This window comes from Nicotiana sylvestris, chromosome 6 (assembly GCF_000393655.2).
Source record: "Nicotiana sylvestris chromosome 6, ASM39365v2, whole genome shotgun sequence".
Lineage (NCBI taxonomy): Eukaryota > Viridiplantae > Streptophyta > Magnoliopsida > Solanales > Solanaceae > Nicotiana > Nicotiana sylvestris.
The window spans coordinates 56,523,322-56,544,654 of record NC_091062.1 but is presented as its reverse complement, the minus strand read 5'-3'; the positions used below and the strand labels follow the sequence as shown (position 1 = coordinate 56,544,654).

Genomic DNA, 21,333 nt, shown 5'->3' with positions numbered 1-21,333 from the left:
ACTGTACAAGCTAAAATACAAGAAAGAAGAACAACAACATCCATTTAGGCTTCATGATGTTCTAACCAATCGTTCCAAAGGTAAATTTTCTTCTAACTCTCTCTACTGCACTTACATTTATTTATTTTTCCAAGACTCATTTATCATTTGATAGCATTTCGTTTAAATGGGCATAAAATACAATTTGAAGATACATTGTTACAAATGAATATCATGTTTTCAGAGAAACCTTCCATTAAGAGTAAGGTTTCATCAGCATGGAAAACATGACTTGGGTGTGGCTGAAAGTATACATGCATAGCGGGTACTATACATGCATAGCCTGTTATTATAGCCTTTAGAGCAGGTTATATTGATCTACCCGTTGATTAAAATAATCTCGATTTTATTTGTTCATTAAACAGAGAAAGATGAAGATGAATCATAAAGTCTTGATGATAGCCTATGCACCTACAATTGATGACTATGCTGGAAATGCTCTAGCAATTAAGGCCTTAGAGCTATTTTTGGATATGAGTTGAAGAAGTAAAAGCACATAGGTAGGACAATTATCCATAAAATATCTCTTATTTTTAATGCCAACAGTATTTGATTTCCTATGTATAAAGTTCTAGAACTGATTCATAATTGTGTTTTCTGTTCTGGTTTGGTGTTGCTTTTCTTTAATTGAAATGATCTACCGATTGTAGATTTTTGATGGAAGACTGATTTTTGTGAAAGTTGATGAGAATACACAAGCTAACAGAAAACAAAACATCCGGTGAATAACTTTCTTATAATTCAGCATTTACATCATGAGAGATTTTTGGCTATTTCTCAATCCACCAGGGAAATAGTGATGTTTTATTATGTATATCTTGGTGTGGTGAAATATTTATTTAATTTGTTTAGCCTGCCCAAGATATTGACGCTTCTAAGTTGAGGACAAAATGCAAGCAAATTTATAGAAAACTACTCCATGAAATAACAAGCATAGCAAAGGGCACAGCGATGAGTCCACTTATTAAGTATTCCTTTTGTTTATATAATTCAAATGAGCAAATAATTAAGAGCAATATTATCATGCTAATATATTTTTTTTTATAAGTATACTAGTTATATAGAAAGAGCAAGATGGTCGACGAATGGCATCTTTGCAAATCTAACTTTATTTAAGGGCAATATAGTAATTACATCATAAGGGTTAAAATAGAACTCTAGAAGGATCCTTTTTCTTTCTCATCTCTAACAAAAAAAAGAGCACCATCGTCCAACAGCTAACTCTTTTCTTCATCTTCTCATCCAGATCCAGGTATGCTTTCCTTTCAATTTTTGCTAAAATTTCTCTTTGTTGTCTTCTTCCTTCCAATTTTTGGTCTACCTTTGTGTAGCAAGCACATCTCGGTCAACATGTGCGCTTCCATGGAATTAAATATTAGTCCGAGGATATTTCCGTCATTTCAAAGACCGCTGGTTTCTCGACCGTAGAGAAGTGGCGCCATCTCCAACTAAGAAAAATCCAGAACATCTGCTCTCTTCGTCTTTCCTATTGTAGTCAAGTTTGAACTTTAGTGTGTTTCCTTTCGTCAATCGTATTTTTTGGTGGGTATCTCTATGACTTTTGTTCTCTAGGTGTTTGAGAAAATTCTTCAATGAATTACCATATCTGTTAACTTTCTTATGCATATTCTGTCTTCTCTATTTTTTTGAGTGTTTGTGATTCATCTCTATCTGTATTTCTCTTGAGGAGTACCAATGCTTTTTCTTCGCATTTCGCTGTGGCTAAATTATATCATATACCTCCACTTTATCCCTACTTCTAATTCTTCTATGTCAGAGTTTTAGAAAAAACGCAGAAAAAGTTTGCCGCCTCCAGGTTCTCTCTGTCTTTGGGTACTATATTAGACACTGGACCACGAATGAGAAAGCAAGTGAAATAACAACAAGCTCCTAAATTTAGTTAAGTTATAACATTCATACTTCATTCAGAAAGGGGGAAAGGAAACAGAGATTCGGTATTAATGCAACTGGAAGTTGAAGCTGAGAATGAATATTAGCCGTCCTCTTCAGAGAGCTGTAGTAATTTTTTATGCATATTGATTTAGCAACTTTAAGAGAAAGGTAAGTGTCCACATAGATAATTGATTTACAGATTTAGAGGTGTCAGTAAGAAAAAGGGAGAAAGAGTAATAGCACTTCAATTTACATATATTACTATATATATATATATATATATATATATATATGGCAAACTTCTCAAAAATCACATATTATAGATTTGTCCACAGTTTTTGCACCTTTAAATTACCACTAGCTTCTGCTAGGTTCCTTCTAAGGGTACCTATTAATTTCATATATGTTGTAACTTCAAATTTTTATAATTTTAGATTCAGTTTTTCAATTTTAGCCCTGCTCTGGGCGCATCCGACGAAGAATGAAACTAACATATCAAAATCAAGCACAATTGAAGTTTAGTGTTATGACTTGAAGATGAAACTAGCTTAGATGATGAAAGGATTAGAGCTGGATCGTAGTGTATCAAATCTATTTGTTTGAGAACAAAAAAGACGACTGCAAATTGTTACCATTAGCTAATCAGATTAGCTAATACATCTGATTACAAATAAAAATTGTGCTAGGATATTTTTGTGACCTTAATATAAAACTTAATGTTGCAGTTCGAGTATAGTTTCTGTTGTTAGCACTTAGCAAAGGTAGTACACTGCGAGATATGTGGTAACTGCATGTCACAAGTTTGGATCCTAGTTGGTGAAACAACACTTGTATTTAAGTGGTGATGAAGAGTAGAGAGACAGTCCATTATCCTCTAAAGCTGGTGTGGCGGATTTCTTGGTTCTCAAAGGAAAAAAAAAAGGTTCTACTGTTGTTTAAAGCTGAGTGGCTGAAAATTCTGAAGATGTCTAGAGATAATAGAGTATTTCATATGAAATGTAGAGATGGATATTCTAAAAATTCCTTGTTTATTGCATAAAAAAGAGGGACAAAGTAATTCTGATGCTGGTGTCTCCATTTTATGCTTTGGTCAGCTTATTTCATTCCTTGTTTCGTTTCCTCGCTATGTTACCTTGTATAATTTTTTGTTGATTTTCATAAATCATATAGGATTCCATTTTGACGTACTGTATCTGTGAGGGTATCATAAACTTACTTTTTTGGGACCTTTGTTGATCATCCTCGGAGTTGAAAATTTAATGCATCCAATACATGTTGGCAATTGCTATTGGGTGATCTTTCATTTGCTTTTATAGTTATACTGCCAATAGTTGGCCTTTTAATGTTACTTTCACTGAAGAGTTTCTGTACTCTGATTTCTCTGCTAATTTATTTTTTCTACTATTCGAAGGTGTCCAAAGTGCGAGGAGCTAAAACTTCCTCGTGAAGGAGCTGCTTTATGGTTTGTAGCTATGATCATTCTCTTTATGAATTATTTTGTAGCTACGACCATTCTCTTACTGAAGTAACTTCTCCATCTTTCATTAGTCGAGCTGAAGCTTAATTTTGGGATTACTGATATGTATAACTTATATCATAGCTGAAACCATCAATCTGTAGGAAATCTTTTTTTTTTTTTTTTTTTGGTAATAGCTTGTACATAGGATATATAAGTTCGGTATAGTTTTTGTGATACAAGACAGGAGGGATAATGGTGTACTCGATGCTTCTTAAAGATTTGATGTGTGCATAACCTCTGCACCTTTTATGCTATGTTTGCAGGATTTTTGTAACAGGACTATTTGGCACATTGTAAACTAGATTTCCTATTTGCATAAGTTGTTCAATGTCAAAAACTTAGGTTCAGTGGTGGAAACGGAACAATGAAGGACATTATAAAACTGCAGCTAATAGGCAAAAAGTTATAAGGACTGCAACTATCTATCTGAGAGACCAAAATAAAGTGGAACTTGAAAAATTATCTACAGTTGCGAACCAAAAAGGAAAAGTTATCTTTCTAGACACTAGCTTGATAATGCTTCTTGTCAGCACGCATGATTGTTTCAAATCATCTTGGACCTCTCACAAGTCTGTCCACTTGAAGGCAAATTATCTTCTCTGGCAACTAAAACTTTAGGAGAACAAAATGCAGCGTCACCTAGCAACGATTGGCTATGTTACTTGAGGAAAGGACAGGCTCAAACACTTCATTTACTCTGACATTTGTTTGTTCTTCAAGGTTTGTCGTTATGACCTACCAAAGTCAAGTCTTGGCACATTCTTGACTCTAAGACATGTTGAAGCCAGCGAAACTTAAGGGGGAGTTTCCTTAATAATATACTGTAGCTGCTCTCTGTATGTAATGGCCTTCTATGTTGGTAAGATTTTGTGAAGTTCTTCTTGCTTGATCTGCTGCTATATATCAAGAAAGCATCTTTTACTTGGCTCTTAATTGCACTTCTCATTTGTTTGATGACGTGCTTTGCCATGGTTTCAAGTGTTTTATAAATCAGCTTATTTTGAGAATTGCTTTTGAAAAAAGTGCTTTTGAAAAAAGTACTTTTGGAGAGAATCAGTTGGCTAATCTGAAAAGCACTTTTGAGAAATAATTTGTGTTTGGCCAAGTTTTTTAGAAAGTGCTTTTAAGTGTCAAATTACGAATAAGGACATGAATAGATTTACTTAATAATTAATATTATAAGTAAATAAATAATATCAAAATTTTGTTATTACATGCAATAATTAAAAAAATTCATTTTATTTAAGTAAAATATGAAAATAAAATTAAAAAGTACTTAATTCTTTTAGTATAAGTTAAATATATTAAAATTCCTTCAACAAATATAAAAGCAATCACCCCTAAAGTCACTATATATTAGAAAGTTTCCTAAAAATAAGAAGAAATATTTATAAATTAATATCCTAAGTATTAAGTTTAAGGGTTATTTTGGTATATACTATATTTTGTTAAGGGTATTTTAGGTAAGAAGAAAAGCCAAAACTGCTTCTGCTTTTGGAAAGAAGCTATTTTTTTCTGCTTCTCTGAAACTGCTTCTGTTTCTTCCCAAAAGCACTTTTTTCCCAAATAAGCTTGGCCAAACACCTCAAATTAGGAAAAAAAAAGTACTTTTTGAGGAAAAAAACACTTTTTTTGTCTTGAGAAGCTTGGCCAAACAAGCTATTAGACTTTTTTGCTTGGATGAAATTGGTGGAATAGCAGTTTCTGAACTGAAAATTTAAAGGGGGCTAGCAATTATGGTCTCCCTTCTATTAAATGGATAACGTAGAAGAATTATAGATCAAGTTCCTTTTCAGACAGACTATGGTCTCTTCTTTATCCTCGAATTATGTACGAAGTAACAGTTTATGATTAAGCTGTTAATTCTTTTTCTCTATCTGTATGTAGATTCCTTCATTTCTGCATAGCAAATAAATATATTTTTGTGTTTTCTTAGCCTTTTTGTATCATTTTGAAATGACAACACCATCATGTATCTACTACGCAGTTTGTGAATCTCTGAACTTTTATTTTTAGAAAATAATTAAATCGGTGTCCAGTTGAAATGTTCAAGTTGACTAATTTGCCAATTTAAAAGTGAATGTACATGCATCTCTGAAGTGAAGTTCCTAATGTTGTTTATTGTATGATGTACGTCGATTTGTCTTATTAGTTTGTTTTGTCCATTGGAGGCTTAACTGTTATGAAATTTGACATTTGAGTAGAACACTTGATATGGTAAAAAATGCTAATCAACTTTTTATTTCCTTCTGCAAAGCCGATTTTCACTTTTCTGCCAGTTATTTACGGATAGTAATGTTCAATTTGGGGTGGGCTCAGTTTTGCTTTCACACAAGTACACATAATATTATTTGCTTTTAGAATTTTTACCTATCTATACCATATATGAAACCTTATTACCCTCAATGTTTAAAGTTTGATTTAATTACAAACCCGTATACCAAATTACTAATCCTATACCATACTTAATTAAGGGTCTAATTAATAGGCAGTTTTTACTCCTTAATTAAAGGTATCCATATATCACACGTTTCTCTCTCCCCTTAATTCCTAAGATCTGACCATATTCGTTTTCCCCCTCCCATTTCTTTCTCTTCTCCATTCCTTCTTCTTCTAAAAAAATACAGAGATGAGACTCATTGAGTATATCATCTTCATCGTGGTAGATGTTTTCCGCCATCTGCCAGATTTGTAGTATATTGTCTTCAGCAACTCTAGCGACGACCCAGTCTTCACATGGGTTCCATGAGAAGTCAGAAATTTTACTTGTATAACCAGCATGAATAAAGAGCAACTCTGGTGGCCCATCTTCTGCATCTTCTGCTGTTTTGTTCTTCATCAATCCTGGAAAAATTAATTTGTAGTTTATTTGTAGAAATTTTGTAGATAAAGAGAAAATTTTGTAGTCAACATTTTTTTTCAACATAGATTGTCGTGTAATTGTACTATAAATGTAGTAACTTTGTAGATACCCTTCAAAACAATACTGCTTTATACATACGTAAACTGATTTGTAGTTTCTTTGTAGATTTTTTGTAGAAAATTTGTAGATATCTACAAACTGGATACATTAAATTTTAATATCCCAATTCTCATTTCAATTGTAGCATAATTGGCATTTTCGACATAATTGTAGAAGTTTTAGTTTTCCCAATCTACAATTTATCTACAATTGATCTACAATTCTACAATTTATCTACAATTTCTGGAAATATGTCTTCTTCTTCTTCTTCGAATTTCAATCTGAAATTCAGTCAAAACCAAGTCTAATCTTCACCAAAACCCCTCAAAATTGAGATATAAACTCCTAAACATATTCCGAATTATTTACAACAACACCCAATCCAAACAAATAATGATTTTTGAAAACCCAAATTTGAATTCAAAGCTTTCAAGCTTTTTAATGGCTATCAATGGTGGAAAATATATGGAAGAACAGATTTTTTCAACTTTGAGTTGTTGAAACTCGAAAATTTGAATTGTTCGTTCTTTTTTTTTCGAGAATTTGAATTGTAGTTCTGGAGAAAAATACTCAGATGAGAATCTCCTTTTCCTTTTTAAAAATTGAATTTAATGTAGAATCAATTAACACCAAGATTCTCTCCTTAATTTTAGCGCGTTTTTAGGGAATATTCTGCCCTTTTAATGCCGTTCGATTCACTGGTCAAACTTGGAGAAAAATAGGCCTATTTCAAAAGAGACTAGTAATTAATCCCTTTCATATCATTTGACCAATTGTAACTTCTTGATTTCAATAGTTGAAGTATTTAGCAAAGACTCAGAATAAGTAAGAATAGAAAATTCGATTTAAGTTTTAAATTAGTTTCAGTTAGTCCATATTTTGACTTTTTATTGACTCCTTTCAAAAGAGGTAAGATCCGGTGAATCGGAAACAATTAATTAAGAATTCAAAACTTTTTTATGGAACAGACATATGAATATGCGTGGATCATACCTTTCATTCCACTTCCAGTCCCTATGTTAATAGGAGCGGGACTTTTTCTTTTTCCAACGGCAACAAAAAGTTTTCGCCGTATGTGGGCTTTTCAGAGTGTTTTATTGTTAAGCATAGTCATGGTTTTTTCAATCTACCTGTCTATTCAGCAAATAAATAGCAGTTCTTTTTATCAATATGTATGGTCTTGGATCATCAATAATGATTTTTCTTTAGACTTCGGATACTTGATCGACCCACTTACTTCTATTATGTCAATATTAATCACTACGGTTGGAATTATGGTTCTTATTTATAGTGATAATTATATGGCTCATGATCAAGGCTATTTGAGATTTTTTGCTTATATGATAGCTGGTTTACAAGAAAAACAATTTCTTCAACTAAATAGACTAATTAAATGGAAAAGGGACGATTTAAGCAGAGAGATATTCTCATAGAAATATTAATAATATGGAACTGGCCTAAAGATTCAAGCTTGAAATAAGAGGAAGAGAAAACATGAAACATAAACGAAAAGGCAATACGATACCTGGATCTATAGGTTCTTCAGTGACTTCTTGCTTCACATGATGAGTCAAACCCATAAAATCTCTCTCCATTATTTTTACTTAAAACTAGCTCCAACTTCAGGATTTCGGAAATAGCTGACGAGATCGTTAACAGTTTGTTGAAAAAGTATTGAAAATAGCAAGAGAAAATAGAGCTGAGAGATGATGAAATCATTAAAAAGGCAGCTGCTTGATGTCTTCGACATACGTTACTTTCACAGGTATTTTGTTAAAAAGGCAGCTGCTTGATGTCTTCGACATACGTTACTTTCACAGGTATTTTGTTGTTGCCCTGTGTACCCATTTTTCTCACATGCTTTTATGCTCTCTGATTGCAGTTGCTCTGTCTACCTTTGAGAAGAGCACGTATTACTTTGGATTTTGGGTGAATGGTGAACAATCAAAGATTTTGCGCATATGACAAAAATTATCCGCAATATTATACTTCGATACTCTTTCCTTTTCCTGCGTTGTTTCTGTGCTAATTAAATATCTTTTAGCTGATAAGTTAATTTAAATATTGTTGTTCTCTATTTGACAGATACTGAAATTGAGGAAGAGACTTCCACCCTCGATGATGTCGATATATCATGTATTTGAGATATGAATTTGGAATACCAGCTTGCTGATTCAAATGAAAAAAATTGTGGCACTGATATATTAAAGTTGTCTGATGCAGGTAACTCATCTGTTTATGATGCTCTGCGATCAGACAATCACAATTGTGTGCCATTTAATGACATATCAACCACGTGAAACTTCTGTCACAACAGGAATGACTAAAATACCACATAACATTTGGTTTGCAAAATCAAGACATGTGGTAGGATAACAATCAGTTGATCTAAAGGTATATCACTATTAATATCATATGATAATTTGCTCTGTCCTTTTTGCGCTTTTGTTTTAACATATTAATCAATTATCTGTAGGATAATGGTCATGGAATGCTATTTACAATGAGAAAGGGAAGTGATTACTTCCTCCAATACAAGTACCATCAGAATGCATAAATTAAAAAGGAGTCAATTACTCAAATGGTCACTCAACTTTCTCAAATTTTCTCCGAAAATCACTTTTCTTTCGTTTATAACAACAAAGTCGTTGAACTATGCCTATTGCACTCAGAAGATCACTCAACTAGATTTTTCAAATTTTGGATTATCAAATACCTATTTTACCCTCTAAATTATAAATATTTATCTTCTTTTATTTTTTTAACTTTTCAATATTATGATTTTTGCTTTTTAATTTATATTATGGACTTACCTATAGAATAAATAAATATTATTTATAAATTAAAAAATAAAAAGTATTTAAGCATCTATAATCTATAATGTTGGAATAACAAAATAATGAGCATAGTAAAATTAATTAGAATAATTTGTTCGTAATAATAATTTTAGTATTAACAACAAAAATTTAAAAATTTATTTACACAATATGAAAGAAAATAAAGGTTGTAAAATATATATTCGATTCATGTAATGCAAAAATAATTATTTAAATAAAAGTATTTTTATAATATACATATATATATATATATATATATATATATATATATATATATATATATATATATTCTTGAAAATTTTGCTCAATTATATTTTATATATTCCATGCACGATTTAACATAGTATATTTTACCCTATACAGATAGTCCCCCTACTTTCTGGTGACATAACTTTGTGTCGTCGGAAAGTTGATAGAAACATAATAATATAATTGAGCATAATTTTCAAGAATATATAATGTATATTATAAAAATATCTTTATTTAAATAATTATTTTTGTATTACGTGCATAGAATATATATTTTACAACCTTTATTTTCTTTCATTCTGAATTGTGTAAATAAATTTTTGAAGTTTTGTTGTTAATACTAAAATTATTATTACTAACAAATTATTCTAATTAACTTTTTTTTACTAAGCATTATACATGCTTAAATACTTTTTATTTTTTTTAATTTATAAATAATATTTATTTATTCTATAGATAAGTCCATAATATAAATTAAAAAGGGAAAATCATAATATTAAAAAGTTTTAAAAAATAAAAAGAAGATAAATGTTTATAATTTAGAGGATAAAATAGGTATTTGGCAATCCAAAATTTGGAAAATCTAGTTGAGTGGCCTTCTGAGTGCAATAGGCATAGTTCAATGATTTTGTTGTTACAAACGAAAGTAAAGTGACTTTAAGAGATAATTTGGGATAGTTGAGTGACCATTTGAGTAATGGCCTCATTAAAAAGAGAAAAAAACGACTTCATGGTAAAGCTTTGTTTATTGCTTTTCACATAATTGATAGGATCTTTATTTTTATAACAGCAACATAACATCTGAATTAACCAACATTGAGTGGGACAACCTTGGCTTTGGCCACTGATTATATGTATGTCATGAAATGTTCTCAAGGTGAAAACTTTTCCAAGGGTGAATTACAATGTTTCGATAAACATTAAGTTGAGCTCATCTGCTTAAATATTAAATTATGGATAGGTTAGTTTTTACACTTTTGTATTATGATAGTGTCTCATGAAACTTTTCTTATTCTAAAATATATTTCTTCTTTGTTACTCATTTTAATGGTTACTTATTCATGTGTTAGAGTCACTAAAAATGCTATTGGAAATATTAATAGGGATTGTTCGAAGCTTTAAAAGCATATCACAAACATGACGGCAATATATTGTTGTTTTGACCTGAGGAAAATGTAATACGCTTGAACATGGGTGTTGAACACATGTGTATGCCTTCACCATCTGTTGAACAATTTGTGTAAGCAGTAAAAGTCATTGTTTTATCAAAAGAAAGATGGGTAATGTGTTACTTCTCTTCAGTTAAAAATTATCTTACCGAGTGACTCATGTGCCCACTAAATCCTTTTTTCTTTGCTTATTTCAGATTCCTCCTCCAGAAAAAAGTTCAGTCATTTCACTATTTACACTGGTATTATCTACTACCAATGATAAAGTTTGGACTATTATTTCATATTAGCTGACTCGCAGCATCAATAAATGAAGACGTAAAATCCTTTTTACCAGATGGGAGATAATTCTCCTACTAATCTACACTTTGTAAAGTTCTATCATCCGTAAAATTCTTTTTCTTTTTCTTCTTTGCATTTTACACTTTGCACTTTGCACTTTGGTGGATTATTCTGGCAATTTCACGAGACCTTGTGCCTGGGAGATAATGACACCAAGGAAAACTACATTTTTTACTAAAAAAAGATTTGGCACAAAAATTATTTCTTTTAACTGTCCTTTCTTACTATGGAAAACTTTAACGAACAATCAATCTTCTTACTGATCCTAGAGTTTCTAATTTTGCACACCAGCTGGTATCAAGATGTGTCTGCTGCTATACATATGCCACCGACTCAGTGAATGGCATCTGCTACACAGGTTATTTTGCTAAAAATATTTGGAGGTATTATACTAGCCCTGCAGAATTCTTACATATAACCTTTTATTAGCATGATTATTTTAGTGTCTCTATTGAAAAATACTGTAGAACTGATTGTAAGACTTGCACTTTATTCAATTTGTTTAACTAAATAGCATCTTCTGCTTTATCAACTGCATTTCTTATGGTCTACTCTCACTGTCTTTTTCATAATAGGAACCACTAGTTAATTCTTTCCTTCCTGAATTTTCTTTAGAATCCAGTCTACGCCATGAACCTACATCAACTTCTGAAAACAATTGACTGAAACGATAAAAATAAAGTCAGCTTCGCGGTCATCTGAGCTTCAACAAAAAGTAACTTCTTCCTTGCTGTTGAACAATAGGAAAAATTATTGAAGAGATGTTCATCTTCGTGACTTATCATATACCTTTTTTTGGCAGAGTGCTTTCAATTACCCAATTATCATATCTTCCTACATGCAAGCTTGTATTCATACATTGTTGCTACTTAAGAATTCTCCCGCTAAATTGCGCTTACGATGTCATTTCAAAGTGGATCTATAAATATCAAAATATAGACGCATTTGTCTAGGAACATTCATGTCATTGATGCATTCCTCCTACTCGATTGATATTAGGAGCTTCATTCCATCCTGTTTTGGCACACCATTGATGATTGGGAGCTTCTTACCTTACTCATTTGGAGTTTACATTCTAGTGGCACATTGAAACATTCCTGCATATTCAAATTTTATACTGGTTACATATGGTTGTTTAAGTGTATAAATAGAATGTTCAATGTGCTTTCATTAATTTGTTTACTTTCTTTTGTGATTTAGTTTGCGGTCATTGAGTTTAATTTTTCCCTTTATATCCAAATTGTTTTCTCTTTTTTGGTTGTTCTATAGCTCTTTCATTATCATTGATCATTTGTACATACCTGATTTTGTAGCTTCTTGATAGATTTTCAAACGGATATGACTAATCTGTCGCTCCTTTAGCTTTACGTTCATAGAACGTCGCATTCTTGAGCCTTGAGCTTCAACCCTTCAATCTCTTCCAATTTTCCCCAATCTTCAACTAAAGGTGATCTTTATGGAATTTCTGTGATTTCTTGGTGTGTGTGTTTATGGGTTTGGTTTTTTATCTGTGATTCATATGATAAGATAATCTATATGCGTCTTCGGCTTAAAAACTGATCTTTGTGGAATTTTTGCTTTAGACTTTTGATTTTTTCCTAAAACTCCCGCAGGTCCTGCTCAGTTGACCATCTTTTATGTTGGCTCCGTCTGCGTTTATGATAATGTTTCACTAGAGAAGGTAAACGCTCTAGACCTTTAGGTTCTCCCTGATGTTGGTCTCATAAATGTATCTTATGTTGACAATTTCACCAATTATATCTTCTTTTGGATTAGGCTCAAGCTATTATGTTGCTTGCTGGAAATGCACCACCTGTTACGCCAAGTGCAACATCTACTCTATCTCCAGTTCAGGCGCCCATACCCAAGTCCTCTTCTGTTGACTCTTTTGTTGTAAATCAGTCCCATAACACAACACCTACTCTCCCCAGCCCCATTTCTATAACATTTCATCTGGGGAAGGCCTAGTCGAAATGACATTTTGATGATTCCAACAACTTCGTATGGTGATTTTGGACTTAGGCGTGCATCCAGATTTGGATTTGGAGGGTCGTAGGATAGTTTGAAGCATTTTGGCGAAAATTAGAAAGTTGAAATTTTGGAAGGCTAAGAGGTTTGACCGGGAGTTGACTTTGTTGATATGGGGCTCGGATTTCGATTATGAGAGCTGAATTAGCTCCGTTATGTCATTTGAGACTTGCATGTAAAATTTGATATTATTCCGAGTTGATTTGATATGTTTCGGCGCGAGTACTAGAAGTTGAAAGTTCATAAGTTCATAAAGTTCGATTTGAGGTGCAATTCATAGTTTTGGGACTTATTGATATATTCGGACGGACCCCCGAGGGGATCGGGTGAGTTTCGAATAGGTTTGGGTTGTGTTGCGCTCGTTTTTTTATGTTTTGACTTCGTTTCTTCAAGCATAAATGGTACCAAATTAAGCAAATAAGCTCCAATTTATATTTTAATTGAAGCATTAGATCCGTATCATAATTACGGAGTCATAGCAAAACGAATCGTTGAATTTGGACATCGTATGAGGAAGTTATGCTTATTTTAGTGTTGGAGAAGAGAGCTGGTGCTGATACTTCGCAGATTCGAAGTTGGGTCCGCATTTGCGGTCTTGCAGGTGCGAAAAATGGTCCACAAAAGCGGAAATTACAGCTGGAAATGCGCAGGTGCAGATGTTTTGTCGCAAAAGCGAAAATTCCTAAGTATAAAAAAATTAGACCGCGTTATTTTGGTATTTTGAGCATATCTTGAGTTCTAAAACTCCGATTGAGGTGATTTTCGCGGCGTTCTTCTCATCTTTTCATGGGGGTCAGTATCTAACTATAATTTTTGTATTTTAATATGATTACAGAAGTTTAGTTTTGAATTAATCCATATTTTGATTGGAAAATTGGGGTTTTTTTATCAAAAACTTTTCTAAAGAGAATAATTAGGTTTTGAACATCGATTCGGAGTCGGATTTGGATGAAATTAATATGATTGGACTCGTAATTAAATGGGTGTTCGGATTTTGTGAATTTTGTCGGGTTCAGAGGTGTCGGCCAGGGGTTCACTTTTGGGTTGACTTTTTAGTTTTTGTTAAAGATTGAAGTTTTATTATCTGAGATTGTTTCTTATGAGTTTTATTTATAATTTGAAGTTATTTGGGCTAGATTTGAGCCGTCCGGAGATTATTTTACTCGAGAAGTTCATTTTAGAATAACTGTCTATCTTCTTTGAGGTAAGTATCCTGCCTAACTTTGTGTGGCGGAACTACCCCTTAAGATTTGAGTCTTGGGTGCTAATTATGTTATGTGAAGCTCGTGTACGCGAGGTGATGAGTACGTGCTCGGGCTTATTTATAGAAATTTAACCGTCTAGGGCCTTTAGGTTTTTATGTCCATTAAATATGAAGTTGTGTTGTCATGTTAAATTTTCCATTTGCTAAATCCACCCTTACGTGTCTTATTTGGAATTAATTGCTCCATATTTTTTCCTTATTGCTGATTAAACTCTTATGTGCCTTAACTGAAGTTGTTGCCTCTTTTTATGTTATGCTGTCTTTTCCTTGGTTGCCTATCATTATTTGAAGTTACTATTATCCTTTCTATAATCTACCTATCCTTAATTGAATTGTTGAATCTCTTCCGTAGTTGCTCCACCTAATTGAAGTTTTGTTATCCCTTATCATTGTTGATTTATCCTTAGTTGGAGTTAGTGATTCATGTTATCCCTCTTATCGTTGAATTGTGCTTACGTGGAATCGTTGTTACACAATATCTCTTCCTCGCTGAGTTATTGCTATGTTGTATCCTTATTTCCTGTTGTGTCTTTTCGTGTGAGCTCGTTCTTTCGTCTTCTTTGTGTTCAAGAATTCCTGAGTTGACTTACTTGCCATATTCTTGTGTTTTTGTCATTGTTGCAAATTTACTTTTGGGAGTACGAGGTGGTACCTAGGGAGTGCCCCTATTGCATATTTACTTTTGGAACTACGAGGCGGTACCTCGGGAGAGCCACAGTTGCATATATACTTTTGGGATCACTAGGTGGCACCTCGGGAGCAACCCTGTTGCATATTAACTTTTAGGCGGTACCTCAGGAGCGTCCCTGTTGCATATTTACTTTTGGGACTATGAGGTATTACCTCAGGAGTGCCCCTGTTGTTTACCTCTAATTGCAGTGCAGTTGTTATTGTGTTGCACGAGGTTTTGCGTGCTTTGTTACTATTGATATATGCACATGTGGCGCAACAAGGCGAGTTAAATATGTGGGTTTGCACATGTGGCGAGACAAGGTGGGAATATTATTATGTGCATGAGGCTTGATAAGGCAAGCATTTACTTTATTATTGCGCACGGGCCCAATAGTATAGAAGCTGTAACTTTTAGTTTTAATCAACTTCATTTTGATATGAGAATTAAGAGAACTAAATTAGTCGGTAGTAATTAACATACTTTCTAAACTTTGTCATGCATCTTTGTTTGTGCTTCATTATACCATAAGCTCAAATTTAGCATGCTCCAAAGAACTCCTGCCAGCAAAAAGAGTGCGAGTACACACGAATATACCACACATAGCTGCACAACATGCAATAAATACATTAAAATCAGAAACCTCCTTCCACTCTAATAAAATTTATTTCACTAATATAACAAAATTATACCAGACACATGGAAAAAGGGGTAGCTGTAGGCAAACCCCAATAACTGTATCCTGCCATAAAGGAATTCGAGAGTAGCCGGCACATAGGCATAATGAACGCAAGGAATTCGCTCATCATGGTTTATCTCTTCATTTTCATTTTTCATGAAAAAAATAAAAGGTCTTTATGGAGCAAGTGTACAATTACATATTGACTATTTGATATGAACTTACTTTCACCTTTATTAATCTGCATACTTCTTCTCTAGTACTCTATTATTATTGCAGCAGTTACGCCAATTATAGGACGCGAAATTTCATTTAAAATGCTTGCTAGATTTTCATCTTTTTATGTACAAGTGTACTGGAAAAACATTTAGGGGAAGAAGAAGAAACAAACTCATTCTTTTATGCTCGAAATGAAATTATAGCCTATTAGGTGTATTGTTTTTTGGCCAAAAATGCTTTTTTAGCTAACAATATTTTTTCACAAAATTAAGATATTTGGTCAAACTTTTAGAATGAAAAAATTACTTTTGAGTAGAAGTAGAAGTTATTTTTGAAAATTTAAAAATGCTTCTCAAGTTGATTTGTCAAACACAAACTGCTTCTCACCAAAAATATTCTTTTTGAAAAGTATTTTTGAGAAAAATACTTTTTAAAATAAGCTAATTTTGAAAAGTTTGGCCAAGCAAGCTATTAGACTCTATGTATTACCTGGTATATTTCTATGGAAGCAACATCCTGCACAAGCAAATTAAAGGTTCATCAGGTAAGTTCTTGAAGGATCACTTGTCCAACTATTCAAATCAAAGTTAAGATGCATGAAATTTTAGTAAGTTGAGTTGTATTGTGAAGTTAAAAGAGGAAAACAAATTTACTGAGCATATAGGAAAAACAATACACTGGAGCTGAATATGAATCTTAATGAGTACATGAGATTTTATCAAGCTGAGTTATCTTGTTTCAGCGACAAAACTTTCAATACTGGACAACTTCTCAAATCCTTTGCCAAGACACCATATGAATGAAAGTAATCTAAATCATGCAACAGGATAAAATGCACATGCTCCGTAGCCTTTAAATGTGTTAGGTGTTTGCCATAATTTTCTTACCATATTTGGTTTTCCTATTTGTTGAAGGAAAGGGCAATATAATTACCTTAATTGAGTTTTCCTTTTTGTAGAAGGAAATTATAATTCTCTTATACTTGGCTAATCCTTTTTCTTGTAGCAAAAGGTTTGGACTTGTTGGGAATAAACCCCTTACCAAAATAATATTCACGGTAATAAAGCAGAATAATAATGTAGCACCGAGATACGGTAATTAACAAGAATAAAAGAGTAACAATGACACCAAGATTTTTACGTGGAAAACCCTTCTGAATAAGGGAAAAAACCACGACCCCGAGAGGAGCAACTGATATCACTATAGTAAGGAATTTTACACTTTGTAGGTCGGAGATAAATACTCCAAAGACCACTACAACACTCAAAAGAAATAACCCTCTTTTGATATTCCCACCTCACTACAATATCGCTCACTCTCTATTTTCCTCACAGACTATTTTCTTATACCTTGTCTGTGAAACCTCACTCTTTCTTTCTCTCTTTGTTGGTGTGTAGAAATGAGAGTTGAAGCTCTCCTTTTATAGCCAAAGCTTCACCCTCTAAAGCCTACAATATTTGACAATTTACACACACTTTTCACAATTCAACAAAGTTGGCTACCAAACCAAAGAAATTCAACAAGGTTGGCTACCAACCAAACCAAGTCAACAAGGTTGGCTACCAAACCAAAGAAAACTCTTATTAGGCACATGCCTAATACTTCTTCAATGAGATGGACATCATCAATCTCCCCCTCCAGTCTCATTCATCCAGAGGAGGTAGCACTGTCTTCTAGTTTGAGTGCATGCCGACAAGTTCTTTGCATAGCTCGAACTTGTTCCTTGGTACCACCTTGGTCAGCATATCTGCGGGATTCTCATTTGTAGAAATCTTCAAGACTTTTAGAGATTCATCATCTACCATTTCTCGAATCCAATGATATCTCACATCAATGTGTTTGGTCCTTGCATGGTACATAGAGTTCTTGCTAAGGTCTATTGCACTTTGACTGTCACAATAGACGACATACTCCTTCTGATGCAATCCAAGCTCTTGAAGGAATCGCTTGAGCCATATCATCTCCTTGCCAGTTTCTGTAGCGGCAATGTACTCTGCTTCAGTTGTTGAAAGTGCAACGCACTTCTGCAACTTAGACTGCCATGATATAGCTCCCCCTGAAAATGTAAACAAATATCCAGTAGTGGATTTTCTGTTGTCAATGTCACCCGCCATATCAGCATCTGTATAGCCCTTCAAGATTGGATCAGATCCTCCAAAGCACAAACAATCTCCCGTGGTACCTCTCAGGTACCTGAGTATCCACTTGACTGCTTCCCAATGTTCCTTTCCAGGATTTTCAAGAAACCTGCTGACAACACCAACTGCGTGAGCAATATCAGGTCTAGTACATACCATTGCATACATCAAGCTTCCGACTGCTGAAGAATAAGGAACTTTAGCCATGTTCCCTTTCTCCTCCACTGTTGTAGGACACATCTTCTTACTCAACTTTAGATGACCAGCAAGAGGTGTGCTGACTGGCTTAGCATTCTTCATGTTGAAGCGTTCTAGTACACGTTCAATGTACTTCTCCTGAGATAGCCACAACTTTCTACTTGTTCTCTCTCGAACTATCTTCATCCCTAGAATTTGTTGTGCTGGGCCCAAGTCCTTCATATCAAATGACTTGGACAGATCTCCTTTCAACTTTGCTATCAACCCCTTGTCTTTTCCTACAATTAACATGTCATCCACATACAACAACAATATAATAAAGTTATTCTCAGAAAATCTTTTGAAGTATACACATGGATCAGAATAGGTCTTTAGGTATGTTTGACTTTTCATGAATGAGTCAAACTTCATGTACCACTGCCTTGGTGCCTGCTTCAATCCATAAAGACTCTTATTCAATTTGCACACCATGTGTTTCTTTCCAGCTACTTCAAATCCTTCTGGCTGCTCCATATAAATCTCCTCTTCCAAATCTCCATGAAGAAATGCAGTTTTCACATCCAACTGCTCCACTTCAAGATCTAGGCTAGCTGCTAAGCTCAAAATTGTTCGAATAGAAGTCATTTTGACAACAGGTGAGAAAATTTCATCAAAATCAATACCTTTCTTTTGTTCGAAGCCTTTAACCACCAATCGAGCTTTGTATCTGACCAGCTTGCCATTTCCATCTTTCTTGAGTTTAAAGACCCATTTGCATTTGAGTGGTCTTTTACCCTTTGGAAGTTCAACCAGCTTGTATGTGCCATTTTTCTGTAGAGATTCCATCTCTTCTTGCATAGCTTTCATCCACTGGTTCTTTTCTGGATGGGACAACACCTCCTTAAGACTTTCTGGCTCCCCCTCATCACTGATGAGGACATACTCTGTGGAAGGGTACCTGCATGACTCTACCCTTGGCCTCTCTGATCTCCTCAGAGGTTGAGGTTGTTCTTCTCCCTGAGTGGGGTGCTCCACTTCCTCGACACCTTCATCAAGTTGCTCCCCCTGCTCAATAACCTCACCAGGTTGCTCCACCTGCTCGGCAACCTTGTCGGTCGTACTTTCTGCACTTGTGGGATTGTTAGAAGTAGAAGGAATAGTAACAAAGTTAGGAATTATACCATTCTTCGCCTTTTCTGACATATCAGCAGCAGTTCCAACTTCACTTTCTCGGAAGACTACATCTCTGCTTCTGATGACCTTCTTCTTTACAGGATCCCACAGTCTGTACCCGAACTCTTCATCTCCATATCCGATAAATATGCAGGGAACAGATTTATCATCCAGCTTTGTTCTCTGCTCTTTTGGTACATGTGCAAAAGCTCTGCAACCGAACACCTTCAGATGCGAGTAGGACACCTCCTTGTTGGTCCAAACTCTCTCTGGGATTTCAAACGCCAACGGAACTGATGGACTCCTATTGATCAGGTAACAGGCTGTCTGAACTGCTTCACCCCAGAATGACTTAGGCAGTTTAGCCATTCTGAGCATGCTTCTCACCTTCTCCACAATGGTGCGGTTCATCCTCTCGGCTACGCCATTGTGCTGTGGGGTTCCAGGAACTGTCTTTTCATGTCTGATCCCATGACTTGAACAATACTCTTCAAATTCCCTTGAAGTGTACTCACCTCCATTGTCACTTCGGAGGCGCTTTAGCTTTCGACCCGTCTCCCTTTCTACTAGAGCATGAAATTTCTGGAAAACTTGAAACACCTGATCTTTGGTTTTCAAAATATAAACCCATAATTTTCGTGAAGCATCATCAATAAAAGTAACAAAATATTTGTTACCGCCCATTGATTCAATTTCCATTGGGCCGCAAACATCAGAATATACTAAATCAAGTATATTCAATTTTCTTTCAGACGATGTCTGAAATGAGACTCTATGCTGCTTACCAAATAAACAGTAGTCACAAGGTTTTACAGTTGTACCTTTGGCATAAGAAATGAGTGATTTCTTGGCAAGAATCTGCAATCCCTTCTCGCTCATATGACCCATTCTTTTGTGCCATAAATCTACAGAAATCTCATCTTGTGCCGCGTTCAATTCACCTTGGCATATTTCTGCATTTGTCCTGTACAACGTGCCACGAGCAACTCCCTTTGCAATCACCAATGATCCCTTAGTGAGTCTCCACTTTTGATTTGCAAAATAACTCTCGTATCCATCTCGGTCTAAAGCAATTCCCGAGATCAAGTTCATCCGCAAATCAGGTACATGCCGCACATCCTTTAGAACCAATGTGCATCCGACATTTGTCTTGATACAAATGTCACCAATCCCCGCAATCTTTGAGTAACTTGTGTTACCCATTTTCACTGTGCCGAAATCACCTGCTACATATCTGCAAAAAAGATCTCTTACCGGTGTGGCATGGTGAGATGCCGCTGTGTCAACCACCCATTCCGACTCTGGACCTGACAGGTGCATGCATTCCTCTTCCTCATTTATAAAGAGGACAACATTATCATTATTTTGCACCATGGCGGCTGTGTTGTCGTCATTCTTCTGGCCACTGGTTTCACCTTTGCCCTTCCTTGGATTTGGGCAATCTCTTTTGAAGTGACCTGGTTGATTACAGTTGTAGCAATTTCTGACTCTTGATTTGGATCGGTTCTTTGACTTCCCACGAGCTCCGGATCTACCATAGTTGTTCGAACTCCTTTGATAACTCCTGCCTCTACCTTCTGTGATGAGAGCCTGTCCTTGATTTTCAGGCTTCTTTCTCATCTTCTCATTGAGTAGAAGAGCCGATGTGACATCTTTCAACTCAATAGTAGTCTTACCGTGCAGGATGGTTGTTGCCAAATTATCGTACGAAGATGGCAACGAGTTCAATAGCAAGATGGCTTTATCTTCTTCCTCGATTTTCACTCCGAGGTTGGCAAGCTGTGTGATTAGTCCGTTAAACACATTTAAATGTGACAAAAAATTCGTACCTTCACTCATGTGTAGGGCGTATAACTGCTTCTTCAGGTACAATTTATTTGTCAGCGTTTTGGACATGTATAGGCTTTCCAACCTTGTCCAAATTCCACGTGCAGTGTCTTCATCAATGATGTTATTTACCACATCATCTGATAAG

General features: G+C 34.6%; 1 protein-coding gene and 3 long non-coding RNA genes across 4 annotated transcripts; 3 read left to right on the top strand and 1 right to left on the bottom strand.

Annotated features, from left to right (window-relative positions):
• The first annotated feature begins 1,214 nt into the window (after window positions 1–1,214).
• LOC104241147 (uncharacterized) lies at window positions 1,215–3,770 on the top strand. The gene is made up of 3 exons (XR_714634.2): window positions 1,215–1,291; window positions 1,371–1,581; window positions 3,344–3,770. It is a non-coding gene; the product is annotated as an uncharacterized lncRNA (long non-coding RNA).
• Window positions 3,771–5,770: 2,000 nt separating this feature from the next.
• Window positions 5,771–8,028, bottom strand: LOC104241148 (uncharacterized). Its single transcript, XM_009796066.2, has 2 exons — window positions 7,939–8,028; window positions 5,771–6,295 (listed from the first exon to the last, which is right to left on the bottom strand). Exons 1-2 carry the CDS (start codon window positions 8,006–8,008, stop codon window positions 5,958–5,960), a joined length of 408 nt encoding a protein of 135 aa, XP_009794368.1. The 5' UTR covers window positions 8,009–8,028; the 3' UTR covers window positions 5,771–5,957.
• Window positions 8,029–10,027: 1,999 nt separating this feature from the next.
• On the top strand, window positions 10,028–11,384 carry LOC138872045 (uncharacterized). The gene is made up of 3 exons (XR_011400461.1): window positions 10,028–10,232; window positions 10,866–10,910; window positions 11,302–11,384. It is a non-coding gene; the product is annotated as an uncharacterized lncRNA (long non-coding RNA).
• A 997-nt stretch (window positions 11,385–12,381) lies between these two features.
• LOC104241149 (uncharacterized) lies at window positions 12,382–13,128 on the top strand. The gene is made up of 3 exons (XR_011400460.1): window positions 12,382–12,457; window positions 12,624–12,691; window positions 12,787–13,128. It is a non-coding gene; the product is annotated as an uncharacterized lncRNA (long non-coding RNA).
• The last annotated feature ends 8,205 nt before the right edge of the window (window positions 13,129–21,333 follow it).

Excerpts from the sequence above, each read along its gene's own strand:
- LOC104241148 (XM_009796066.2), bottom strand. The coding sequence starts at position 8,008 with ATGGAGAGAGATTTTATGGGTTTGACTCATCATGTGAAGCAAGAAGTC. Across the intron at positions 6,296-7,938 it reads TGAAGAACCTATAGATCCAG|GATTGATGAAGAACAAAACA; the intron begins GTATCGTATTGC and ends TAATTTTTCCAG.